This window comes from Polypterus senegalus, chromosome 10 (genome assembly GCF_016835505.1).
Source record: "Polypterus senegalus isolate Bchr_013 chromosome 10, ASM1683550v1, whole genome shotgun sequence".
In the NCBI taxonomy this organism is placed as follows: Eukaryota; Metazoa; Chordata; class Cladistia; order Polypteriformes; family Polypteridae; genus Polypterus; species Polypterus senegalus.
In genome coordinates, this window is record NC_053163.1 from 5008382 (window position 1) to 5031819 (window position 23438).

At 47.2% G+C, this 23438-nt stretch overlaps 3 protein-coding genes across 8 annotated transcripts in view; 2 read left to right on the plus strand and 1 right to left on the minus strand.

The window, feature by feature from the left end:
• The window catches only part of si:ch211-136m16.8, a 41968-nt gene extending 23304 nt beyond the window's left edge, over window positions 1-18664 (minus strand). For 2 of the 3 annotated variants that reach the window (XM_039764974.1, XM_039764972.1), the window contains exon 1: window positions 18396-18664. In XM_039764974.1, the coding sequence (XP_039620908.1) occupies window positions 18396-18485 (90 nt within the window). In that variant the 5' untranslated portion in view covers window positions 18486-18664. Of the gene's footprint in view, window positions 1-6190; window positions 6429-18395 lie in introns of those variants that run through there. The other variant, XM_039764973.1, reaches the window with a different exon arrangement.
• On the plus strand, window positions 15273-23432 carry LOC120536582 (battenin-like). Of its 4 annotated transcripts, none has more exons than XM_039764977.1 (8): window positions 15275-15432; window positions 16539-16583; window positions 18671-18707; window positions 18847-18991; window positions 22190-22261; window positions 22357-22436; window positions 22506-22591; window positions 22670-23432. In XM_039764977.1, the coding sequence occupies exons 1-8, from the start codon at window positions 15417-15419 to the stop codon at window positions 22777-22779; spliced, it is 591 nt and encodes a 196-aa protein (XP_039620911.1). In that variant the 5' UTR covers window positions 15275-15416; the 3' UTR covers window positions 22780-23432. The 4 variants fall into 4 exon arrangements, with proteins under 4 accessions (XP_039620909.1, XP_039620911.1, XP_039620910.1 ...); XM_039764978.1 differs by having other exon boundaries at window positions 15279-15432; window positions 18847-18946; XM_039764975.1 differs by having other exon boundaries at window positions 15273-15432; window positions 22506-23432.
• fus (FUS RNA binding protein) overlaps window positions 22946-23438 on the plus strand; it is a 9781-nt gene continuing 9288 nt past the window's right edge. Inside the window, exon 1 of the mRNA XM_039764678.1 lies at window positions 22946-23059. Coding sequence (XP_039620612.1) covers window positions 22946-23059 — 114 coding nt within the window. The remainder of the gene's footprint in view (window positions 23060-23438) is intronic.

Sequence of the window (23438 nt, forward strand, 5' to 3'; positions counted from 1 at the left end):
GACCAAAGCCTTAATGATGTCATCAAAAAACATCCAACATGTTCAACATGAGAAAAACCAGATGATGCAAGCTGAAGGACATTGAGGCATGGAATTAAAGAACTGCAGCAGCAGGTTTTGAAGGGGGAGATGGGATGGAGCAGAAACATATAACCTCTGTGGTCTTCCAGGAACAAGACTGAGGACTTCCCCCGGTCTTAATGACATCCTGATGACAATCAAAACCAGATGAGTCATGGTGAGGGTGCTAACAAAGCATGGAATCAAAGAAGAGCAGAAAACGGCTTCTAAAGTGGAGGATGAACCTGCAACCACTGTAGCCCTCCATGACCAAGATTAGAGGACCCCCAGCTTTAATGACAGTTTGACAGAAACAAAATGTCCAACATCAGACAACTAACAAGACACGGAATCAAAGAATAATTAGAGTTGATTTCTAAGGTGGAGCAAAAACCTCTAGGAGCAAGACGGAGGACTCCAGCAACCTCTAGGAACAAGACTGAGGACCCCAGCTTTAATGGCGTCCTCAAAAAAATGAAAATGTACAACAAAGTATCTGACAATCCAGGCTAATGGGGAAAGTGAGGGTCAGAATTAACTAACTAACTTCGGTGGCCCTCCAGGAACAGGACTTCTCCCACAGGGTGAGGGTGCTAATAAAGCCTGGATTTAAATAACAGCAGAAATGGCTCTTTAAATTGAGGAGAACTTGCAACCAGTATGGTGAAGTGAAGCAGAGGGAAGCCCCAGCCCTCGAGAAATGAGAGTAAGGACTCCAACCTGAATGATGTCCTCATCTGACAATCTACGATATCAGAAGGGCCTGACAAGGCAAGATGAGGGCAGAGAATGAAAGGACAGCAGTAAGTGGCATCTGAAGTCGAGCAAAAATCTACAACTGATGCGGCCTTCCGGAAGCAAGAGTGAAGATCCTGGTCTTAATTCCATCCATCCATCCGTTTTCAAACTTGCTTATCCTGACCTGGGTCATGGAGGCTGGAGCCAATCCCAGCAAGCCTTGAGTGTAAGGCAGTTACAGTTCCAGCACAGGGCGCCTTGAGGGGCCAATTTGGCATTGCCAGTCCATCTAACTTGCATGTTGTTGGACTGTGGAAGGAAACCAGACCACCTGAAGGAACCTGGGAGAACATGCAGACTCCATGCAGGGAGGACCTAGGATGTGAACCCTTGATCTCCTTATTGTGAGGAAGTGCCACCTCATAATTACATCCTCATCTCCAACACCAGCAACGGCCAGGCCAGGCCAGACAGGATGGGGGCGCTAATGAGGTACGGAATTAAAGAAAAGCAGGAATCGACTGCCTGGTGCAAAAAACTAGAAACCATAGCAGCCCTCTGGGTTCAAGAGTGGAGACACCCAAAGCCCCTGACTTAATGAGATCCAAGCCTAAAATATCTAAACAGTCCAATTGGATGGGACGTACACACTAATCAGGCAGAGCATTAACAAACAGCAGTAAGTGGCATCTGAAGTGGAGCGAAGACGACGGGCAGCCACTGTGGCCTTCTAAGGACAAGACTGTGGACCCTCATCTTAACGACATGGGAAATGTACAACATGACAAAGGCCTGATAATGCAGACCGATGGAGCCACTGAGGCACATAATTAAGGAGAAGTAGGATTTGGCTTCTAAGATGAAGAATGGACGGAGCAAACATCTACAGTATTTGTGGCCCACCAGGAGTGAGAATGGAGACCGCTCACATGGCATTTTCAAAACAAAATCAACAATATCAGAAAATGACGAGACAGGATGAGGGCACTAATGAGGCAGAGAGTAAAAGAAGAACAGCAAGCTGCTGAGGTGGAGAATGACTGGAACAAAAATCCTGCAACCACAGTGTCCTTCCAGGTTGAAGAGTGGAGATCCCACCCCACTTAAAGACATCCTAAAGAAACAAAATTTACAATGTCACAAAGGTCCAGTTAGGCAGCGTAAGAGTTTTAATGAGGTAGAGAACTGAGGCATCTAATGTAGAGTAAGAATCTACCACCAGTTTGGTCAACCCTGAGGGAAACCCCAGTCTGCTGCCCTCCAGAAACAAGGGTGAGGTGACGACTCTGACCTTAATAGCATCCTCTGAAAATCAAAATCTTTTATATTTTAGAAAGGTTGAGGGCCCTAATGAGGTTCAGAAAATGTGCAATGTCAGGCAGGGCAGGATAAGGGGTGCTAATGAGGAAAAGAATGACAGAAGAGCAGAAAGTGGCTTCTAGAGTGGGGCAGAAACCTGCAACCACCACTGCCCATCAGCAACAAGAGCAAGTACTCTCCTTTATCTTAATGGGGTCTCCAAAGAAACGAAATCTGCAATATGAGGGGCGGCAGGATGGGCAGGCTAATGCAGCACGGGATGAAAGGACAGCAGGGAGTGGCTTTGAAGGTGGAGATGGGACGAAGCAAAATCCTGCAATCATTGCAGCCCTCCAGAAATAAGAGTGAGGACCCCCAACCTTAATAACATCCTTATGAAAACAAGGCAGGACCGGATGAGGACGGTAATGAGGCAGAGAATTAAAGAAAAGTAGGAACTGGCTTCTGCAATCATCATAGCTCTGTAGGTCCAAGACTGAAGACCACCCAACCCCCACCCCCTCCACCCCCAAGCCCTCTTACATAAATTACATCATGAAGAAATAAAACCTAAAATCCTTCAATGGTTCAGTTAGGCAAGATGATAGCACAAATGAGGCAGAGGATTAAAGAACAGCAGCAAGTGGTTTCTAATGTGGAACAAAACCCTGCACGCAGTATGGCTCACCGTGTCCAAGGCTGGAGAACTTGCTCCCCACCTTAGTGACTGTCCGAGAAACTAAACGTACAATACACTTGATATAAGAATGAGGTACCACTGCCCCTTTTACTATAATGCCATGCTGAGAGAAACAAAATCTAGAACATGCAGAGACTGAAAGGACAGCAGGAAGTGGCTTTGAAGTTGAGATGGGGTGAAGCCACAACCTGCCTCCACTACACCCCTTCATGGAACAAGTGTAAAGACCCCCAACCTTAATAACATCCTAATTAAAGTAGAGCAAGGCAGGATGATGATGCTAATGAGACAAAGAATTTAAGGACAGCAGGATGTGGCTTGTGACCCTCCAGGACCGTAGAATGGTGGTCCCCCTTATCATTGGGAGTGACATCTGTTAGAGGATGGACGTCACAGCAGAGTTTCTTAAGGTGTTTGGAAGTAATCGTTTCACTAAATGGTTAGGAATGGTGTAAGTGAAAGACAGGAAGCCAGAAGACTTTCTCCAAACTACCGTCTCACCACACAGGCTTACCACTGAGAACAGAAGAAGCCCTGCATTCCCAGTGTCAGAACACTGATGGTTGGGTCACCAGAAGTACTGGGCCATTTAACAGCTAATCAGACCTCAGGGAGGTTTGGAGCTCTGGGACAAAAGCCGCAGGATATTCTGGGAGCCCTAGAAGAGTCGGGGATGAAGCCACCCGAGCAGAACTGGACTCAAGAAATTTGGAGGTAGAAAGTGAATAGAAGCAAACGCTCAGTAGGCAGGAGGAAGTGTGAGACCAGAGCTGAGAGTGAGAGAGAGAAGTGAAGCAGGGGGTGTTGGTGCAACTCTTTCAAAAAAGGGCTTAAGCAAACGAGCCAAAACACTGAGTGGGCATTTCGTTATCCAGACCCCGAGAGGCTGCCGAAGTTTGGCATTTTAGCCCATTTTGATTCCCTTTCCTTTTTTGTGTATAATTAATACCCCAGACATTCCAGGTTTTTTTTTTTTCCTCGTTGTAATGTTTGGCTCACTGTGAGAGTGTCCTCTGCTGTCAGACTGTACATGACATTGTCTCCAGCTGTTTTCTCCTCAGAGTGGTGCCCCGTCTTTAATGTGTGACCTTTCTGTACTGACCTTTCACACAGCTGGTGGGCGTGAAGATCTCTATTCTCTTTTTAGTCTCTTGGGGTCAAACTAGATGGATATCTTTTGTTTTTTTTATGTAGGACTGACTCCTCAAGGGTTAACAACTTCCTGTTTATTTTTGTATTCCTCTCTTTTCTGGAACCTAAACTTCTCTTTGATGTTTCACTGAACTTTCTCCTTCTATGTGTCCATCTTTGCAACACCAGACATTTGCATGAGTGGACAGTGCATTCCCCTTGATATATCCGCTGTGAACTTCAGCTGGTGTAAGTATAATGGCCTCCGCAGATCTTTTAGTTTTCCATCTCAGTGACTTTTTACTGTCCTGTTTGACTAGCATACACTTGAGCGTCTGTTGGCCTGTCTCTTTGGACCTTCCCGTCTGACCCTGAGTGGACATTTACGCTTGGCCATGAGAAAACCTTTTGCTTGTCTCCTTCTTGGGTTATTTATGTCCACCTAAATGGGTTCCTAAGGTGTAAGCCCCCATCTGTCCAGGCCTTTCTCTGTCTTATATACTCATCGGCCTTTCTGTCTCTCTGTCCATCTCTTGAGGTACTCATCAGTCTTTCTGTATGTTCCTCCATGTCTCTCTCTCTCATTCATATTAAATATTGTGATAACAGAGGAAATCTCCGTCAGTCTGGTCTCAGGTCCTTTCATTTAGATCTCAGATTCTCCAATTTTGTCCACCTCTATACTACCCATCATGTCAAACTAGGTCTTTTAACATGTCCAGCTTTCCCTGAATGGAACATTTGACTGGCCGGTTAGTGTCTTCCTTTGCAGTCTTCTCTGCCCATCTTGTTTCAGCACCCTGAACTTGTGTTTTGTGAGGAGTTCTACACAAAAAAATAAATGGACTTGACTTGACTCTCTGGGTGCTGAACCACCAGGTGGTCTCTCACAGGGCTGTCCGGCTTTATTTCTGGAAGACACTTCAGTCAACTCTGTCAGGATTATCCATCTCCTAAATATTTGTCTTTCTCTTTTTTTCTATCCACACATCAATCAGTGAACATTTTCTTGAGCCTGCTCTCCAGCCACCTCATTCAGATCCCAGGCCCCCACCATTGTGTCCATCTCTATTTCTATGCTGTCCTTTAGGCCACATTAGTAGGCCATCAGCTTTTTTCACCTAGTCACTCCATCTTTTAGGTTGTCCAGCTTTCCCTAAATGGACTAACTCCTTGTTGGTAGGCATCTCCTTCTTCTTTGCATTCTTCTCTGTTCATCTGTCCATACTTGACTGGAACAGCTTTCTGAGCGTGGACACTCTGTTTACTCTCTTGGAGTCAAACTAGGAGGACATCTTTTGTTCTCCAAATGGGACCTCAGCTTTGGCAGAATGGACGGGTTCCTCCCTGGTTAGCATCTTCCTCTTTCTCTGCCCTTTCTGCTGCCCATACTTGAGAGTGGACATCGATGCTCTTGTTACAGCACTTCCAGCCTGCATTGACCTAAATTGATTTGACTTGGCTGCTGTACCACCTCTTGCCCAAACTGCTCTAATGTCACACTCAAAGGTGTCCACCTCATCTTGTCCATCTTGATTTCTCAGATGCCTCCATCTACCCTGTCAGAATTTCCTTTCTCCCACTTTTCCATGTCTTTCTATTTTTCTCTCCATCTAAATGTAAGTGGACATTGCCCTGCTAAGTGCTTGCAAGTCTCTTGCTAACCTCTCCCTCACTTTTTCTGCCTCTCATGATGCTTTTCTGTCAACCTAAATTAGTTACTTTGGGTTAGTTGCTTCCTGTGTCTGTCCATCCTCCCTGTCCGTTCCTATCTTTGATCATCTGAGAGGACGTTGCTGTCAATGTCTTTTACGGAGACGACCGGTTCCATTTTGCCCACCCTTCTCACAGTGGTATCTGGTCCTCGTTTTGCCATTTGGCCACCAGTCTTGAGTTGACAGGACCTCTCACTCTGTGTCTATCAGTAAACTGAATTCCTTTACCCTGGTCACCAGGCCTGACCATTAGTGATTTATCAGACTTGTCTTTGCCTGTCCCAATGAGCTCATAAGAGAAACCTAAACTTCAGCAGTTAGTGTCCATCAAGTTGAGTGATCACCCCAAAGCGTGTGGGCCTGCTGGTCCAGCCACAGCTCTCCAGACAGCACAACAAACATCACGGTGTTCATTGACCAGGTTTCTCTGGACAGCCTGCACACCCTACACTCCTCCCAATCTCCCTCAAGCCCGAGGGGCCTCCTTTCCTTTAACCACTTCCAGCCGTCAGGACCCACAGGCGGATGCAGCCCCCAGGTGACTTACCACAGCTGCCCAGAATGACTGGCTCAGACTTCTGTAACTAGTAGCCGGTGGCTGTCCCTCCATGGTGAAAAACGCTCCTCTGACTGGAACTCAGCTGTCCTGGTCCATCAAGGCGAGCCGGTGGTGGAGGTTGGAAGATTGGGTATCCGAGAGAAGTCCACAGAAGAAGGACTTGGCAGCCTGGTATGCAAAGCTACTGAAGCAGCCGAGGGCGAGGGAGGGCGGCGCGTGCAGCAGATAAGAGAAGGAAGTGACCGCAATGAAGCGACCGCTCAGCTACGCACTTCTGCTTTTTAAAAACTCAAAGGAGAGTCTGAGACCACCAGTAAACAACACACCAGTCACCACCACAAACATCATGTCAATGGACCAGCCTTTGTCTGCTGGGGTCCAAACTCCCAGATTGCCCTTTTGGTGTCCACAATCAAGTGGCAGGACTCATTCTGCCTTGAGGGGCGGGGTGGAGGGGGGGTCCAGTGTGGTCTGTACATGAGCATATGAGTGTCGCTCACGTTTGTGTGAAATTGCCCAATGTGTGTGAGTGTGAGCGTGTGTGTGTGTGTGTCTGGGCTCGCCTGTCACGGCACTTTTTCTTATACTTGCTTTCAACTTTTTTGCTGCTCCAATGTGTGAGGATTTTACGCAATGTGTGTGTGTGTGTGTGTGTGTTAATGTTTTGCTCGGCATCAGATAAAAAACCTGTGTGTGTGTGAAGCTTGGTGCACTTCCTGTCACTAACTCTCTGCAACTTTGTGCTTTTGATTATTTCAGGCCTGTTAGATGTGACAAGTGGCACTGGTCCTCACTTTGCGTATCCCACCTTGTGTTTGCACAGTTCTCTGATTGTGCAGCACCCGGAGCTGAAGGAGCTGCTATGGCTGACTCTCTGTGTCTGCGTCTGCTTTGCACTCAACTTCCATTTCAAGTGTGCTGCAGTCCTGATTGGCTGCCTGGTGTCACTTTGTCACATTGGAGCACTTTGGTGGGTGGTACTGGTGGCTCTCCTTTGACTGAGTGTCACCCCCATTGTTGTCTGTGTGGTGTTTGCATGTTCTCCCTGTGCCCTAAAAGTGTGTGTTTTGTAACCCCGGTCACCCAAGGTACCCCAGCAAAGACCTGCAGGATGGGTGGTCCGGGACCTCTGTGTGAGAGTCACAAGTGGGTGTGTGCGGGAGTGGCAGCCGATCCTGAGTGTCTTTCTTCCTACCTTGTCCCCAAGGCTCCGACTGTCTGTACTTGTTTGGTGCGGCGCTTGAATACTTTTGTGCAACTTATTGTGTCGTGTCGCAGCTTAATGATTGGGCAGCTCATTGTCTCTGATGATATTCATCTTGAGGTTGGATTATAATATTGGTGGTCATGTTGCGTTGTCACGTTTTTGTGCAGCTAACTAATTAAACTTCTGCAATCTTAAAATATCTTGTGTGTATAGCTGTGTTTGTTTTGCATGTGCCACGTATCCACCATGATAAAAGGATAAGCATCAGGGTGTCTGTCTGGGTGTTTGTCCAGTTGCTCTGTCCCTGTCATTCCAACAGGTGGTGCATCACAACCATTTCGTGTCATTCCAACAGATGGCTCCTGTGTGTGTGTGTGTGTGTGTGTGTGTGTATGTGTGTGTGTGTTCACCCTGCCATGAGCTGACGTCCTGTCCAGTGTTGTTCCTGCCCAGCACCAGATGCTTTCTGGGCTAGGCTCCGGCTGCCCACACGAACCTGCCCTGCATAAGCAGGTATAGAAAATGGATGAACTGAGTCCACTAGAAGGCGCTGCAGCACCCCAAACCCCAGACACAACAGCACAGACTCAAGCCCTGGTACAATAGAAAAGTTCATTTGGACAAATACCTAACAAAAATGTATCTTTGATAAGCACAATCACAATGTGATTCCTCGCCTTCTCTTGTTCTTCTCTCCTTCCACTCCTCCAGGTAAGCTTTGTCTTTCTTCCACCCGACTCCAACTCGCCTGGATGATGTTGAGCGATTTTCCTTAGATTTCGACCCCGGGGTATTTCCAGTGCTAGGGCACAGCCCAGTGGAAGCACTTCCTGGTCTCTATGGAACCCGACAAGGCTGCCCTACAGGACTACATTTCCCAGCATGCCTTGCAGGTGTCCCTACACATAGTGTCACTCAGGGAGACTGCCACCTAGTGTGTTGGGGGAGAAAGCAATCATGAAAGGTTGCCCCTCACTCACCTTCCGCTACATTGTCCCCCCCACCCAGGACCAGTATCGTTCCTTGGTCCAACCCTGCTAGGATGCCCGGTGTACCCCCTGCCATGCTGGCATCTTCTGCCCGTCTTGAGGCAAGACAATCTTCACTTTGTTTCTTGTGCTACTGAAGGGCTGGCCTTCCATCCAGGTACAGAACCTGACCCCATCCTGGCCAGGACACCCACCCCAGTGCGCCGTCCATCACTCCATATGTTTGTCTGCCCCTGATTGTCGTTGTGCTGCTGTGTCATAAGTCGTATTGTAATATTTTTGTGAGGCTGATTCCTGCCATGTTTCAGTCGGGGTTCCTCCCCTGGCCGGGGTCCCCAAGTCTTCCTTCATGTCCTTTTTGTGCCATGTCTTTAAGTTTGTGTTGCTTTTCTCGATTACTTGCATTATACTTTGTTTTTCGTCTCTCCTGTAAGCTGCCTCTGTTAGGGTCCATGTGTGTCAATCACAGCTACCTCATAAATCCAGGGGGTCTCCCACTGTCCCGGGTGGTCCATTACCAATGCGCTTAGTGAGCTACTGCGTTTCTGCTGTGCTTTTTTGATATTTCTGCATTTTTGACCTTCAGCCCTGTGTTTGGACCTCGCTTTGGATTTGTGATTTTTTCTTGCTTGGGATTTCCTTATTGTCTCAGCAAGTCCATTTCTGCCTCTTGTGCTCCACGGAGCTTCACTGTTTTGCGTTTTATAAAGTTCCCCGATTGCCTTTTCTCACTAAGCCGGGTTTGACGCCCATAGTGGGCATTTCTGGGGTTTACGTGCTTTGGAACTCCTAAGTCACAATGACATTGTGGCTGTTTCCTGAGTGTGGGTTTGTGTGTCTTCCTCTCCCTTTTTTACTTCTTGGGACTTGTGTGTGGAATTGTCTGCAGACGTGCATTCATGTGTTGGTCACGTCGTGTGGTTTTGCTGTCCCGTGTGTGTCTGAGGCTTTTTACAATTATCTTCAGAGTTTACATTCATCTGCCGCGAGGGTCCTCGTGCTTTGATCCCCCGTTGGTGTATTTGTGTGGTTTTCTCTTTGCTCGTCTTTCTTTGTTCGGATTTCCTCCCTTGCACTAGTGTGGCTGCTTTGCTTTGCCCAGTTTTCCTTCCTTCTCAACATGTCTGCCCACATCGGCTTGTTGCTCTGTGTGTGTGTGTGTGTGATTTCACGCATCTGTCAGTGAATTACTTTTGTTTTGTGTGCTTTTCTGACCTCTGTGTGTGTTTCTCTTGTCATTGTCATGCCTCTCGATGTTTGTCCCCCTCTCGTTGTGTATTTGTCCTCACTGGTGTCCTCTTGTCCTTTTAATTTCTTTTATTATGCTGCTGCCTGTGCTTCTCTTGATCTCCCAGCTTGCTTTGGTTTCTATGTGGGGGTCTGCAATGGTGACGTGCAACACACACACACACACACACACACTTTATAACCAGGAAGAGTTGCTCTGCTAAAGATACATTTCCGTGACAGTTAATTTAGCATGCAGCGGGCCACTGGGTGCCAAGGGTGACTCAGGGCTGCTGCTACTGCAATGCCCACGTGTGTGTGTGTGTGTCAAAGAGAGAGGGAGGGAGTGAGTGTGGTGCCATTAACAACAACTGGGATGAGGCTGGGCAGAATATCTGACGGACAGACACATCGAGGGTGACAAAAGGGGACAGAATATCCAAAGAGCATACAGAAGGACCGGAGGTAAGGTGACAAACAGAGGAGAAAATGTGTGCAGAGAGTAAAGAGCACAGAAGGACATCCAGACACAGGCTGACAAAGGGGACAGACAGACAGGTGACATGAGGGACCGACTATGTGACAGGTGTACAGATGGACAGACAGACACGTGACAAAAAGGGCAGAATATGTGGCAAGTGGACAGATGGACAGACAGGTGACAAGAAAGTCAGAATATGTGACAAGTGGACAGATGGAAGGGTTAACATGGAGGACAGAATATGTAAAGAGTGCATAGGTGGAGAGTGACAAAGAGTGACAAAGTGAACAGCATATCTAGAGTGTTCAGACGGAAGGACAGAAAAGTGACAAGGAGGACAGCACAGGTGACAGGTGTACAGATGAACAGACAGATGACAAAGAGGACCGAATATGTGACGAGTGTACACACAGAATATCTGAAGGGCACACAAATAGCCTGAAGATGCAGAGATGTGGTCTGCCTATCAAATGGTGATGGGGAGCAAGAGGACATGGCGGTCCTACTCCACGGTCACCATGTGCAGTCTGCCCAGCCTGTAGGTGGCAGTATGAAGAGCAGATAAGCTGATTGGCTGAACCCGGCTGGGGACATTCGGTCTGTTAAGATGGAACCCGGCTGGGGACATTTGGTCTGTTAAGCTGATTGGCTGAACCCAGCGGGGGACATTTGATCTGAGGCAGTGTGTCCCCTGGCACGTCTGAGTTGTGTGCAGCCTTCCCATGCAGCTCTGGATGTCCTTTTATCTTAGTGGTGGCACCCACGCCTTGGTTGAGTCAAGCAGTGCAGTAAAGGACCTTTTATGACATGGGACATGTCACCCGCCCTAAGAGTTTTAGTCTTCACATTTACCCTTTGAAGCTTAACGGCACTAACTTGTAGAAAGCGTGACAGCGTAAAGCCCCGGTGACTCATTGTGTGACCCTGAGTGAGACCCTTCACCCACCGTATATAATTATAGTATGTGGCTTACTGTCTGTCTTGACCGCCAACACGCTATGTGATAATAAATATGCCCCTGGCCAAGCAGAGCTCAGATTATTGAAATACAGCAAGGACTGTTCTGTACCTGGAAATGGCGGCTGCTGTGAAAGTTGCTATTTGAGTGTCAGGCACCGTGCAAGAACCTAATTAGTATAACAAATGCACTTACAGTAGGTGTATGTTGATGAGTGCATGTTACAAAGTTGTCTCCGCATCTCTCCTCAGAACTTTTTCTTCTTCTTCTTTCAACTCCATCCACCCCCCCATACCCGCTTATCACGATGTGGGAACGGAAAAATCTGAAAGCCACAAGAAAGCTGACACTGCGGCTCAGCAAAGCAGTCGGTCATCGGAATGCCGGACACAGCAGACCTCATGACAGCAAACCGAGAAGCAGCAACTGGGAGTCGCTGACATCACTTGGCCCGTCAGCAAGCTCAGGACTCGAGCTGTCAAATGAATGGACGGAGTGGACCACCTGCTGTAGAAAAGACGAAGCAGCAAACGTCCCTTGGAAAAAGATACAGCGACTCGGAGCGGAGAGGATCCACGCAGGTGAGCGTCAGCAGGGGGACGGAGACGTGAATCACCGGAGCAGCAAAAACAGAGCTGCGCTGGGACAGAAAATGGAAGAAAACGCGTGAAGGAGAAATACAAATGAATCTTCTAAGGGCCATTAACTGCTACTGCTGGCTGACACTTGCTCTTTCAATCGTATCACCAAAGCCTTACTGACCAATCAGATTGCATTGAGGGACCGGACAGACACACACACACACACACACACACACACACACACACACACACACACACACACACACACACACACACACAGATCATGGTGGCACGGTGGCGCAGTGAGTAGTGCTGCTGCCTCGCAGTTAGGAGACCCATCTGGGTTCGCTTCCTGGGTCCTCCCTGCGTGGAGTTTCCATCTTCTCCCCGTGTCTGCGTGGGTTTCCTCCCGCAGTCCAAAGACATGTAGGTGAGGTGTATTGGCGATTCTAAATTGTCCCTAGTGTGTGCCCTGTGGTGGACTGGCGCCGTGCCCGGGGTTTATTTCCTGCCTTGTGCCCTGTGTTGGCTGGGATTGGCTCCAGCAGACTCCCGTGACCCTGTTGTTAGGATATAGCGGGTTGGATAATGGATGGATGGATGGATTTTAAGACATGTTAAGTTATGTGTGGACGCTAGGGGGCACCCAGAGCCACCGACTCCTGACACCAGTGCAGCCACACAGTCAAGAGCTTCAATAAAGTGACGTTTATTTGACAAAAACACCTCACATGGGTTATGATCCTCCAACACACAGACGTCTCTCCACAACAAACCCTCCATCTCTCTGCCCACCTCCTCCCGACTCAACTCACCTGGATGAGACCGGGTGGCTTCCCTTATGCCAGACTCGAGGGAACTTCTGGTGTCAAATGACTACAGCCTGGCAGCACTTCCAGGTCAAGTGGAACTTCTTTCCAGGTGTGCACCTTTCTTACAGCCCAAACACTCTGGTGGAACCCACACACTCCAATGGGGCTACTCACCAAGACTACATTTCCCAAGGTGCCTTGCAGGCACGTGAATGAAAGCTCCACCAGAGGGAAGCTGCCACCTAGCGTAGTGGGGGATCAAACAGACCCCAGAGACCGTCCTTCCCTGTCCGTCCATTTTTTCCCAGCCAGGACAGGTGCTGCAGACAAATTCAGACGGGATGTCTGTCCACCAACCTTCCTGGTCAGGATGCCAGTCTATCCATCTTGGCATTTACAGAATACATTAACACATTTCAAGATGTTCTGATATCCACAGTCCGAGATACATGTGCAGAGAGCTCAAAATAGCTTCCTGTCCATTTGAAAAATGCAAATGCCTTTCATGACATCTTAAAACGGGTCGACTATCCATTGCAGGTATAAACAAATGTATTTCAAGATCTCTCAAATGCATTTGAACAGATCTTTAAAAAAAAACGAACTTATGTCAAGGTATCTGAATAGCATTGTCAGATCTCTACAGTATAATTCACGATTTCTCAGATACATTTCAGAAATCTCAACACGAGTTTCCAGTCCATTTTCAGATTTCTCAAATGCATCCCCACTGCCAGGACAGGAAATTCTACACTAAGTCATTTCAGGATCTCACAAAATGTGTTTTGTGATCTTAACCCTCACACGTAGTTGTTTTGCTATCTACAGTGCATCCGGAAAGTATTCACAGCGCTTCATCACTTTGTCCTCATTTTGTTATGTCACAGCCTTATTCCAAAATGGATTCATTATTTTTCCTCAGAATTCTACACACAACACCCCATAATGACAATGGGAAAAAGTTTACTTGAGATTTTTGCAAATTTATTAAAAATAAAAAAATTGATAAAGCACATGTACATAAGTATTCACAGCCTTTGCCATGAAGCTCCAAATTGAGCTCCGGTCCATCCTGTGTCCCCTGATCATCCTTGAGATGTTTAATTGGAGTCCACCTGTGGTCAATTCAGTTGACTGGACATGATTTGAAAGGCACACACCTGTCTATAGAAGGTCCCACAGTTGACAGTTCATGTCAGAGCACAAACCAAGCATGAAGTCAAAGGAATTGTCTGTAGACCTCCGAGAGAGGATTGTCTCGAGGCACAAATCTGGGGAAGGTTACAGAAACATTTCTGCTGCTTTAAAGGTCCCAATGAGCACAGTGGCCTCCATCATCTGTAAGTGGAAGAAGTTCGAAACCACCAGGATTCTTCCTAGAGCTGGCTGGCCATCTAAACTGAGCGATCTGGGGAGAAGGGCCTTAGTCAGGGAGGTGACCAAGAACCCGATGGTCACTCTGTCAGAGCTCCAGAGGTCCTCTGTGGAGAAAGGAGAACCTTCCAGAAGGACAACCATCTCTGCAGCAATCCACCAATCAGGCCTGTATGGTAGAGTGGCCAGACAGAAGCCACTCCTTAGTAAAAGGCACATGGCAGCCCGCCTGGAGTTTGACAAAAGGCACCTGAAGACCATGAGAAACAAAATTCTCTGGTCTGATAAGACAAAGATTGAACTCTTTGGTGTGAATGCCAGGCGTCACGTTTGGAGGAAACCAGGCACCGCTCATCACCAGGCCAATACCATCCCTACAGTGAAGCATGGTGGTGGCAGCATCAGGAAGTGGGAGACTAGTCAGGATAAAGGGAAAGATGACTGCAGCAATGTACAGAGACATCCTGGATGAAAACCTGCTCCAGAGCGCTCTTGACCTCAGACTGGGGCGACGGTTCATCTTTCAGCAGGACAACGACCCTCAGCACACAGCCAAGATATCAAAGGAGTGGCTTCAGGACAACTCTGTGAATGTCCTTGAGTGGCCCAGACTTGAATCCGATTGAACATCTCTGGAGAGATCTTAAAATGGCTGTGCACCGACGCTTCCCATCCAACCTGATGGAGCTTGAGAGGTGCTGCAAAGAGGAATGGGCCAAACTGGCCAAGGATAGGTGTGCCAAGCTTGTGGCATCATATTCAAAAAGATTTGAGGCTGGAATTGCTGCCAAAGGGGCATCGACAAAGTATTGAGCAAAGGCTGTGAATACTTATGGACATGGGATTTCTCAGTTTTTGTATTTTTAATAAATTTGCAAAAACCTCAAGTAAACTTTTTTCACGTTGTCATTATGGGGTGTTGTGTGTAGAAAAAAATGAATTTAATCCACTTTGGAATAAGGCTGTGACATAACAAAATGTGGAAAAAGTGACGCGCTGTGAATACTTTCCGGATGCACTGTATTCTGCAAGTACAGTAACTAGAAATCTGCCAAAATAAGCTTAATAAAAACAAATTTCTGGATAAGTCAATAAATCATACAATAAAGAAAACAAGACTGAATGGCTAGATGTGACATCTTTTCACTTCCTTAGTTTTTTTTTCCTATTTCATTGATTGGTTGATTTTTGCAGCGACCCTGTATCATTTAGCAGAAGGAAGAAGACTGTATGAAATGTCTGAGTTCTTTAATTGACTCTTTTTTGCCCTTTCTATGGCACCGACTTAATAATAATAATAATAATAATAATAATAATAATAATAATAATAATAATAATCTTCTCGATGTCTTCACGTCGCCTGCTCCTCACAGCGCAGCTCCATCGACGATGTGCGCAAGTGCGACACGGAACTACTCTACGCCAACCCCCGGGGATGGGTTTCACATGGGCACCGCCTCCCTTTACCGCCATAAACAAGGAAGTGAGCTGTCAGCTGCGGCGGAGTGATCATTATTAGCTGCACGAGCACGGGTTCAAGGAGGTGTGCGCTCGTCGGCTTGCACCGCATCACTCGCCATCCGCAATGGACACTGACTCAGGTAAGGTTGCCATGGAGATGAGTCTGGGGAGCGGGTAAGGTGTCCGTGTAGAGGTGTCCGGCTGGAAACACTGCGCTGCCGAGCCAAACGGCGCTTTAAAATCAAGTAAACGCGTTTTACACTATGAAGGGGATCGACATTCTAAACGGAACAGAAAGTCTTCAGTTTATCTGCTTCTTGCTTTCAGTAAAAATGCACTTAATGGTAGTTTAGTGCGCAGCTACTCCGACAGCTGTTCCATATTTATGGAAGCGTAATGGTTTCCAATCCAGGCATACATTCGTCCTGCTTCAGTGTTTTAAACAAACATGTGATTGAAAGTCGGGTTTCGTGTCCGTGTTGTGTGAGCAAAAACGAGTGAAAAAAAAACAATCACGTGAATTTTAAACCGGCTTCACGAAAAAAGCTGTGTTGACAAAACTTTACTGGCCTCTCTCGTAACGTCGATTGGAGAAATTCCGTGTCACTCAAATTCGATTAACCAATCAGCGTGTAGTGTCTGCGTCCCTCGCGCTCGAGGCTCTCCAGTGGTGGTGAGTGGAAGTGCTGATGCGGCAAGGGACAGTCGCAGTGTATTCGGGGGAATGGAAAGGACGTCTAATGGAGTTCTCAGTGTAAATATCGTCGATCTGCCAAACTCGTATATGCCAGTTTAGCTGTGCACGTAGTCCCGGGTTATTCTGACAGAACTGAGTGGCAATCTGCACCCAACCCTGGGCAGGATGCCAGTTCAGCATTCTCCAAACGCATACACCCACAGCTGCCATTTCCAAGACAGGTACAAGACATTTGGTTTCATAGTTCAACTGTCTGTGTCCCTGGTAAAGTGACAACTCAATTCTGATCAGAATGATCAGCCTTATTGAGTCCAGAATAATGCAAGTCCTGTTGAATGTTGGACGTTTTGGAGGGTGGCACGGACAAGTTAGTCCTCCTTGAAGGCTATATCTGCAAAACATGCCAGCTGATCCATAATCTTGAGCCCTCACACACATAGACACATGGCCTCTTAAACCATTTTAAGATTAAAAACAAAACACACACACAAAGAAAATCCCCTCTTGGCTTTTCACTAATCCCCCTTCTGTCTTTCTTTGTGTCTCCAGATCATGAAGGTGATCTCCACCGTGTGCCTATCCAGGAGCCTTCAGGTAATGCCCACTTCTGATATTTTCTCAGTTACTCCCAACACACAAAGATGTGAAGTAAAAAATAGGTTGGGTTAAAGTGCACTCACAGTACTTTACTGTGTTGAGACCCTCATTTAATTTTACCTTCTAGTATGGCCACCCGGTGTCCCCAAATGCTGGGCCCTGCATGCCTGGCTTTGGTTGTATCAGTAAGGCAAACTTAAAAGTTAAGAACCTCAGGCTAAATTTGGGCTAGTTTACATAAATAAGCTAATCTAAAGCGTACTTACTTCACACCATTGATACTCCCCTCCCCTATTGGTACCCAGTGACCTGAATGATGAACCCTGGGTGCCAGGCTGTGCTTACATCGATGTGGTTAGTTAAGCTAAATTTACGCTTAAAGTTCGGAATATCAGGCTAAATTTAAGATGACTAACCTAAACAAGTTTGGCTAAATTTCACTTACTTCACCCCACTGAGACCTTAATTCAAGCTCTCCCTTCAGTATGAGTGCCTGGTGGGCCCAAATGTTGAACCCTGGGTGCCAGGCCTTGGTTACAAAGCTGGCCTTAAAGTGAGGAAAGTCACAGTAAACTCAGGCTAACTTAGTTAAACAACTCAGGCTAAAGAGCTCTCACTTTGCCCCACTGAGACCCTAATTCAAGTCCTCCTGCCCAGTGTGGGTGCCAGGTGGCCCTAAATGTTAAACCCTAAGTGCCAGGCTTTGCTTACAAAGTTGAGCATAAAGCGAGGAAAGTCAGAGTAAACTCAAGCTAACTTAGCTAAACAATTCAGGCTAAACTGCATTCAGTTCAGCCCACTGAGACCCTAATTCAAGTCCTCCCCCTAATATGGCTGTCTGGTGGCCCCAAATGCTGAACCCTGAGTTCCTCCTGCCAGGCTTTGGTTACATCAATAATTAAGTTAGGTTTTAAGTTAGGAAAGTCAGGCTAAACTTAGTCTAACTAACATAAATATGTTAGGCTAAAGTGTACTTACTTCACCCCACTGAGACCCTAATTCAAGCTCAATATCCAGTATGGGTGACTGGTGGTCTCTGCTGCTGAACTTTGGAGGCCAGGCTTTGGTTACAATGTGAGGAAAGTCAGGTTAAGCTAATGCTAAGTAAACTAAATAAGTTAGGCTAAATTTCATTTACTTCACCCCACTGAGACCCTAACTCAAGCTCCCCCTCCAGTACGGATGCCTTGAGGTTTTCCTCAATTGGTTAAAACTGTGTGCCAGGCTTTGCTTGCAAAGTTGGGCCTAACGTGAGGAACACCAGAGTAAACTCGGGCTAACTTAGTTAAATAAGTCAGGCTAAAGTGCATTCAGTTCACCCCACCAAGACCCTAATTCAAGCCCCCCCCCCCGCCCCCCAAGTATGGGTGTCTGGTGGCCCCAAATGCTGAACCCCGAATGTCAGGTTTTGGTTACGTCAATAATTAAGTTAGGAAAGTCAGGCTAAACTTAGTCTAACTAACATAAATACATTAGGCTAAATTTCACTTACTTCACCCCACTGAGACCCTAATTCAAGCTCCCCCTCTAGTATGGGTGCCTGGTGGCCTCAGTTGCTAGACCCTGTGTGCCAGGCTTTGGTTATATGAAAAGTAAATTTAAAGTGAGGAAAGTCAGACTAAATTCAGGGTATCTTTATATACATAAGTCAGGCTAAAGCGCACTTATTTCACTCCGCTGAGACCCTAATTCAAGTCCTGCCCCAAGTGTGGGTGCCAGGTGGCTCCAAATCCTGAACCTTGCTTGCCAGGCTTTGTTTACATCAACGTGAGCAGCAGGGCTTCTTAATAAATAATAGCTCAGACTTACTTTGTGAGTTGGGGGGTCTTGGGGGCATGCGAGTTGTCCATAAGTTCCTCCCACTCTGCCTCCATAGTTTCTATCCAAACAGAGTAGCATCACATGAAGCTTAAAAATGGCAGCTGGAGCCCGGGCACCTTGATGGGGTTGATGGGTCGGGTGGGGTGGGGGGTCCTGTATTTCCAGATCACTTTTTTATTTTTTTGTTGTTGTATCAATTTTTTTATGCAAATCAATTTATTTCACGTCACTTCAACTTTCTTATTTCTTGTCTTTACTTACAGAGCGGGTGACCAAGTGGAGGAACTTGACTGGCTTTTGGTAAGTGACACCGCTTCTGGATGTGTGGCAGCCTCATCCCGCCATGCCAGTCTGTAGTAACACTGCTCCCCCACCCCCACCCCCATGACATTCTGCTCCCGCTCCACTCTTCTTCTTCTTCTTCTTCTTCCTCTTTTAGGATTCTCGGTCTGTGTAACAACTTCGCCTACGTCATCATGCTGAGCGCCGCACACGACATCCTGAGCAAGCAGGAGGCAGGCAGCAACAGCACTCGTCCTGTAAGCAGTTGGCTTCTCTGTGGCCCGTTCCTCCAGCCCCTCCAGGTGGGCCCATCTTTGTGGCCACACTGACCTGTTCTTGGGGTTTTCTTTTTTTTTTTTAGTGTCTCAGATCTTCCAAGTGAGGACATCACTTCTTTCCTGTCCGCCCACATGTGCAGTTCTTACCCTAACCGTCTTTCTGGCTGTCTTCACTGCATTCATGTCCCATAACATCCTGGTCCTCCCTTCTGTCCGTGCTAAGATGTCCATAAGCACTTATTTGTCAAAATGTTTCTCAGTGATCCATTCTTCCCAGGTGTATGCGGACCTCCATTCTGTGTGATCACGCTAACCTTCCCACATGGACCCTTCACAGTATCTCAATGTGGCTGTCCTTATCTTCTGGTCTTTCAACGCTGGGCCATCGGGTTTTCTGCCAAACATCTTTTCTATGTGGATGTCTTGAAATGTCCTAAGTGGTCCACCGTTGCCTAAGTGGCCTTTTCATATTAATGTCACTGTCCTTCTGGTTGGTCCTCACTGCAGTCGTGTCTCTTAATGTTCTGGTCCTCCCTTAAGACGTCCACAAGCACCTGTTCCGAGAGACTGTTGTGCAGTTTTCTGTTCATCCCAGGTGTCCACATGGACCTCCCATTGTGGTTGTCACCTCCATCCCGAATGTTCACAGTGACCTGCCCACCTTGGCCTTTCTCAGGGTCCCATTCCCCTTATGTGTAAGCGTGGCTTGTCCTCAGGGCTGCTTTTCAGTGTTCTAGTCCTCTTGCCCCTCCTTTGCTAATTTGACGTCACTTAGCCTGTCAGTCACCCTAAGTGGCTCCACTGCTGTGTGGTCCCTTAAATTGAATACAAAGGCACATTCTGCATTTTTGTTTTTGGTATCCAAAAGTGTCAATGATTAAAATCTGGTGAGACGAGCGTTTAACACTTGTGCTAGCAGCTTTGGCAGAACGTTCTTACTCAGGTGGACTACTCAGCTTGCCGTTTGTGAATCTTTTGCACTTTATCGCTCTGTTGGACTCTGTTCATTTAGGACTGCCAACCTGGCAATATTGATTTCTTCACGGCCTCCAATTCGTCCGTCTGTGTGTTTGTATAAATATGACCAACGTGCTGTTGTGCAAGTCATGGTGTGTAACTGGTAACAATGAGGACACCTTGTGGCCAAACTGAGAATTACCCGAATCATGGAACTCTAGTGTTGGCTTACTCCAGGGGTGTCCAGCTCCAGTCCTGGTGGGCCGCAGGACTTCTTATTTAGTGAGCCGTTTTTGCTGCTGTTTTGTCTTTGTTTTAATTGACGGGACTCGGACCCCCTTAGTTGTTTCTTTTTCCTTAATAAAAAGCCAAACAATAATGAGACACATCATGAGCAGATCACCTGAAAATAGATAGATAGATACTTTATTAACCCCAAGGGGAAATTCACATAATCCAGCAGCAGTATACTGATACAAAGAAACAATATTAAATTAAATAGTAATAAAAATGAAAAAAATAAATAAATAAATAAAATAAGCAGACAATAACTTTGAGTAATGTTAGCATTTACTCCCCCGGGTGGAATTGAAGAGTCGCATAGTGTGGGGTCTCCTCAGTCTGTCAGTGGAGCAGGACGGTGACAAAAGTCTGTCACTGAAGCTACTCCTCTGTCTGGAGATGACACGGTTTAGTGGATGCAGTGGACTCTTAATGATTGACAGGAGTTTGCTTAGTGCCCGTCGCTCTGCCACAGATGTTAAACTGTCCAACTTTAATCCTACAATAGAGCCTGCCTTCTTAACAAGTTTGTCCAGGCGTGAGGCGTCTTTCATCTTTATGCTGCCACCCCAGCACACCACCGCGTAGAAGAGGGCACTCGCCACAACCGTCTGGTAGAACATCTGCAGCATCTTACTGCAGATATTGAAGGATGCCAACCTTCTCAGAAAGTATAGTCTGCTCTGACCTTTCTTACATAGAGCACATCAGTATTGGCAGTCCAGTCCAATCTGTCATCCAGCTGCACACCCAGATATTTAAAGGTCTGCACCCTCTGCACACAGTCACCTCACAAGGGTCCATGAGAAAAAAAAAAGAAAGTTGAGGGTCTCGGTCATGTTGGTCTCCTCAGGTCACCAAAACATCTTGACGATGGTCTTCAACAGAGTGACAGCAGCAACAAGTCCTGATATTCAATAATGGTTTTAATGAACAGCAAGAATCGGCTTCTCATGAAGAAACTGGTTGGAGTTTGAAGTCCCAGTTTATCTGGTCCCCTGTCGACTCGTCTCACGTCTCATTTCTGTTTGGCTGCCATTTAATGAAGAGACAAGTCAATTGAGAGGACTGAATCCTTAAAACAGGGCTATTAAAATGAAGGGTAAAGGAGTTAATTAGCAGTGAAAACTAATTAGGAAAAGGGTGAGAATGAAAACCTGCAGCCACTGCGGGCCACCAGGACCAGAGTTGGACACCCCTGGCTTACTCAATTAAAAATGGCAGCGGCCGACCCCAGGCAACAACATCATCAGTCGGTTACGTTTTAGGAGATGCTTGGTGGATCACCACACAAAAATCTGTCCACTCAGCCTGTGCTCCTGTCAATTCCTGAAGGCCTTCAGTTCCTAAGTTGGAAGTTCAGCTTTCTTTCTGCTTCTCCCTGTGCCCAACTTCATCTCTGCATGTGTCCATGTCTGTCAATGAAACTGTGCACGTCCCGTTTTCATGCTCACTTTAGTCCTCCAGACTGTCCACACTAACCTCTCCATTCTCCTTTCATTCCTCAGTTTGAAGTTCCCCTGTCTGTCTGCTTCTCTGTGCGCCCGACTTCATCTCTGCATGCATCCATCTTTGTCCATGAAACTGTGAATGTCCTGTTTTTATGCTCTTCCCTCCAGACTGTCCACACTAACCTCTCCACTCCCCATCCATTCCTCAGTTTGAAGTTTCCCTGTCTGTCTGCTTCTCTCTGTGCCCGACTTTACCTCAACGTGCTTCATCTCAGTAAGTCCACTCATCCCATCCTTGTGGTGATGAAATGTGTTTCAAGTCCTCCTGACTGTCCTCACTAACTTGTCCACTAGCCTGTTCTCTTCCTGGTGGCCTTCAAGTCCTCGGTTTGAAGTCTGTCTGTCTGCCCGCTTCTGTGTCTGAGTCATCTCGATGTGCTTCACTTCAGGAGGCCTCTCTGTCCACTTGTCCTGCCCATGAGATGACCAGACTGTTCACACCATCTACCTCTGTACATCTTCTCTCTTTTAGACACCGGCCCCCATCCCCACGCAGAATTCCAGCAACAGCAGCCGGTACGACTGCAACAGCCTGTCCACAGCGGTAAGCCCCCCACTACCCGTCCATTTCCTCTACTAGCCTCTCCTCTCACTGAGCCCCTTCTGCTGACCTTCCATGCCACCTTTGTGTGATTTCAGGCGGTGCTGCTGGCCGACATTCTCCCTACGCTGCTGATCAAGTTGACGGCCCCCTTTTACATCCACCTCATTCCATACGGGTGAGTAAAGACCGCGACAGACACTGTGGGAACCCAAAGGCCATCATACTGATGGTGTCTGTTTTGCAGTTTCCGGGTGCTGATATGCATCTTCACGGCCGCCGCCAGCTTTCTCATCGTTTCTTTTTCCACGGGCGTATGGATGAGCCTGTTCGGTAAGTCTGTCACAAAGCTGAAAAGACCAAGGGAGAGGACGGTGGTCCCACTAGCATTGTGTTCTTCTGTTATTTCAGGTGTGGTGTTTGCCAGCATCTCCTCTGGCTTGGGTGAACTGTCATTTCTGAGCCTCACCGCCTTCTTCCAAAGGTTGGTGCCCTTCCTCCTCCTGCTGGCCACTAAGTGAATGAAACGGTTCAATCAGAGCCCTGCAGTCCCTCCATTTTATTGGATGGAAAAGATTTCATTAACACTAGATCCCACCCCCAGAGCTTATACTGTCAGGTCCCAATAAGGAAACATGGGTGACGTGTAGCGGGACACAAAGCGCAGTTAGTGTTTGGGTATTACGTATGGTGAGGGACGTCAAGGAGATGCGATTCTTCTTTCTGCTCAGGAATTCACTCAGGGTGACGCCTCCTCTCTTAAGCCCCATTCAGACGGGATTATTGTTTGGAGTGGTGCGGGTGGGCACCGGAACCCTGCGCCAGCATTTCCTCATCTCCCTACTTAATTTATGCGTACTGTCAGTTCAGACTTCAATGACAACCCCTATTTATAAGAACAATACATCGTTCACACCTCCAGCTCTACACCCCCTGCTTTTCTGTATAAATTGTGTATATCGTTGCACCTTCAGACCCCCGAGAGGATATAACGCCTCCCACCTCACTGCCCCCCCACTATTCAGTGCACACAACGAGGAGTAAACCAATGGTAGCCACGTCAGGCACAGGGTATAAAGTGATTATTGCTGGAGTACTTTTGTCATTTTAGTCCCATTCGAATCACTGAAATGACAGAATTTTAGCTGTATGTCGATTTGGACGGGACTAGGGGTCTACA

Excerpts from the sequence above, each read along its gene's own strand:
- LOC120536582 (XM_039764975.1), top strand. Across the intron at positions 18,992-22,189 it reads CGTTCCTCCAGCCCCTCCAG|ACACCGGCCCCCATCCCCAC; the intron begins GTGGGCCCATCT and ends TCTCTCTTTTAG. Across the intron at positions 22,437-22,505 it reads ATCCACCTCATTCCATACGG|TTTCCGGGTGCTGATATGCA; the intron begins GTGAGTAAAGAC and ends TCTGTTTTGCAG.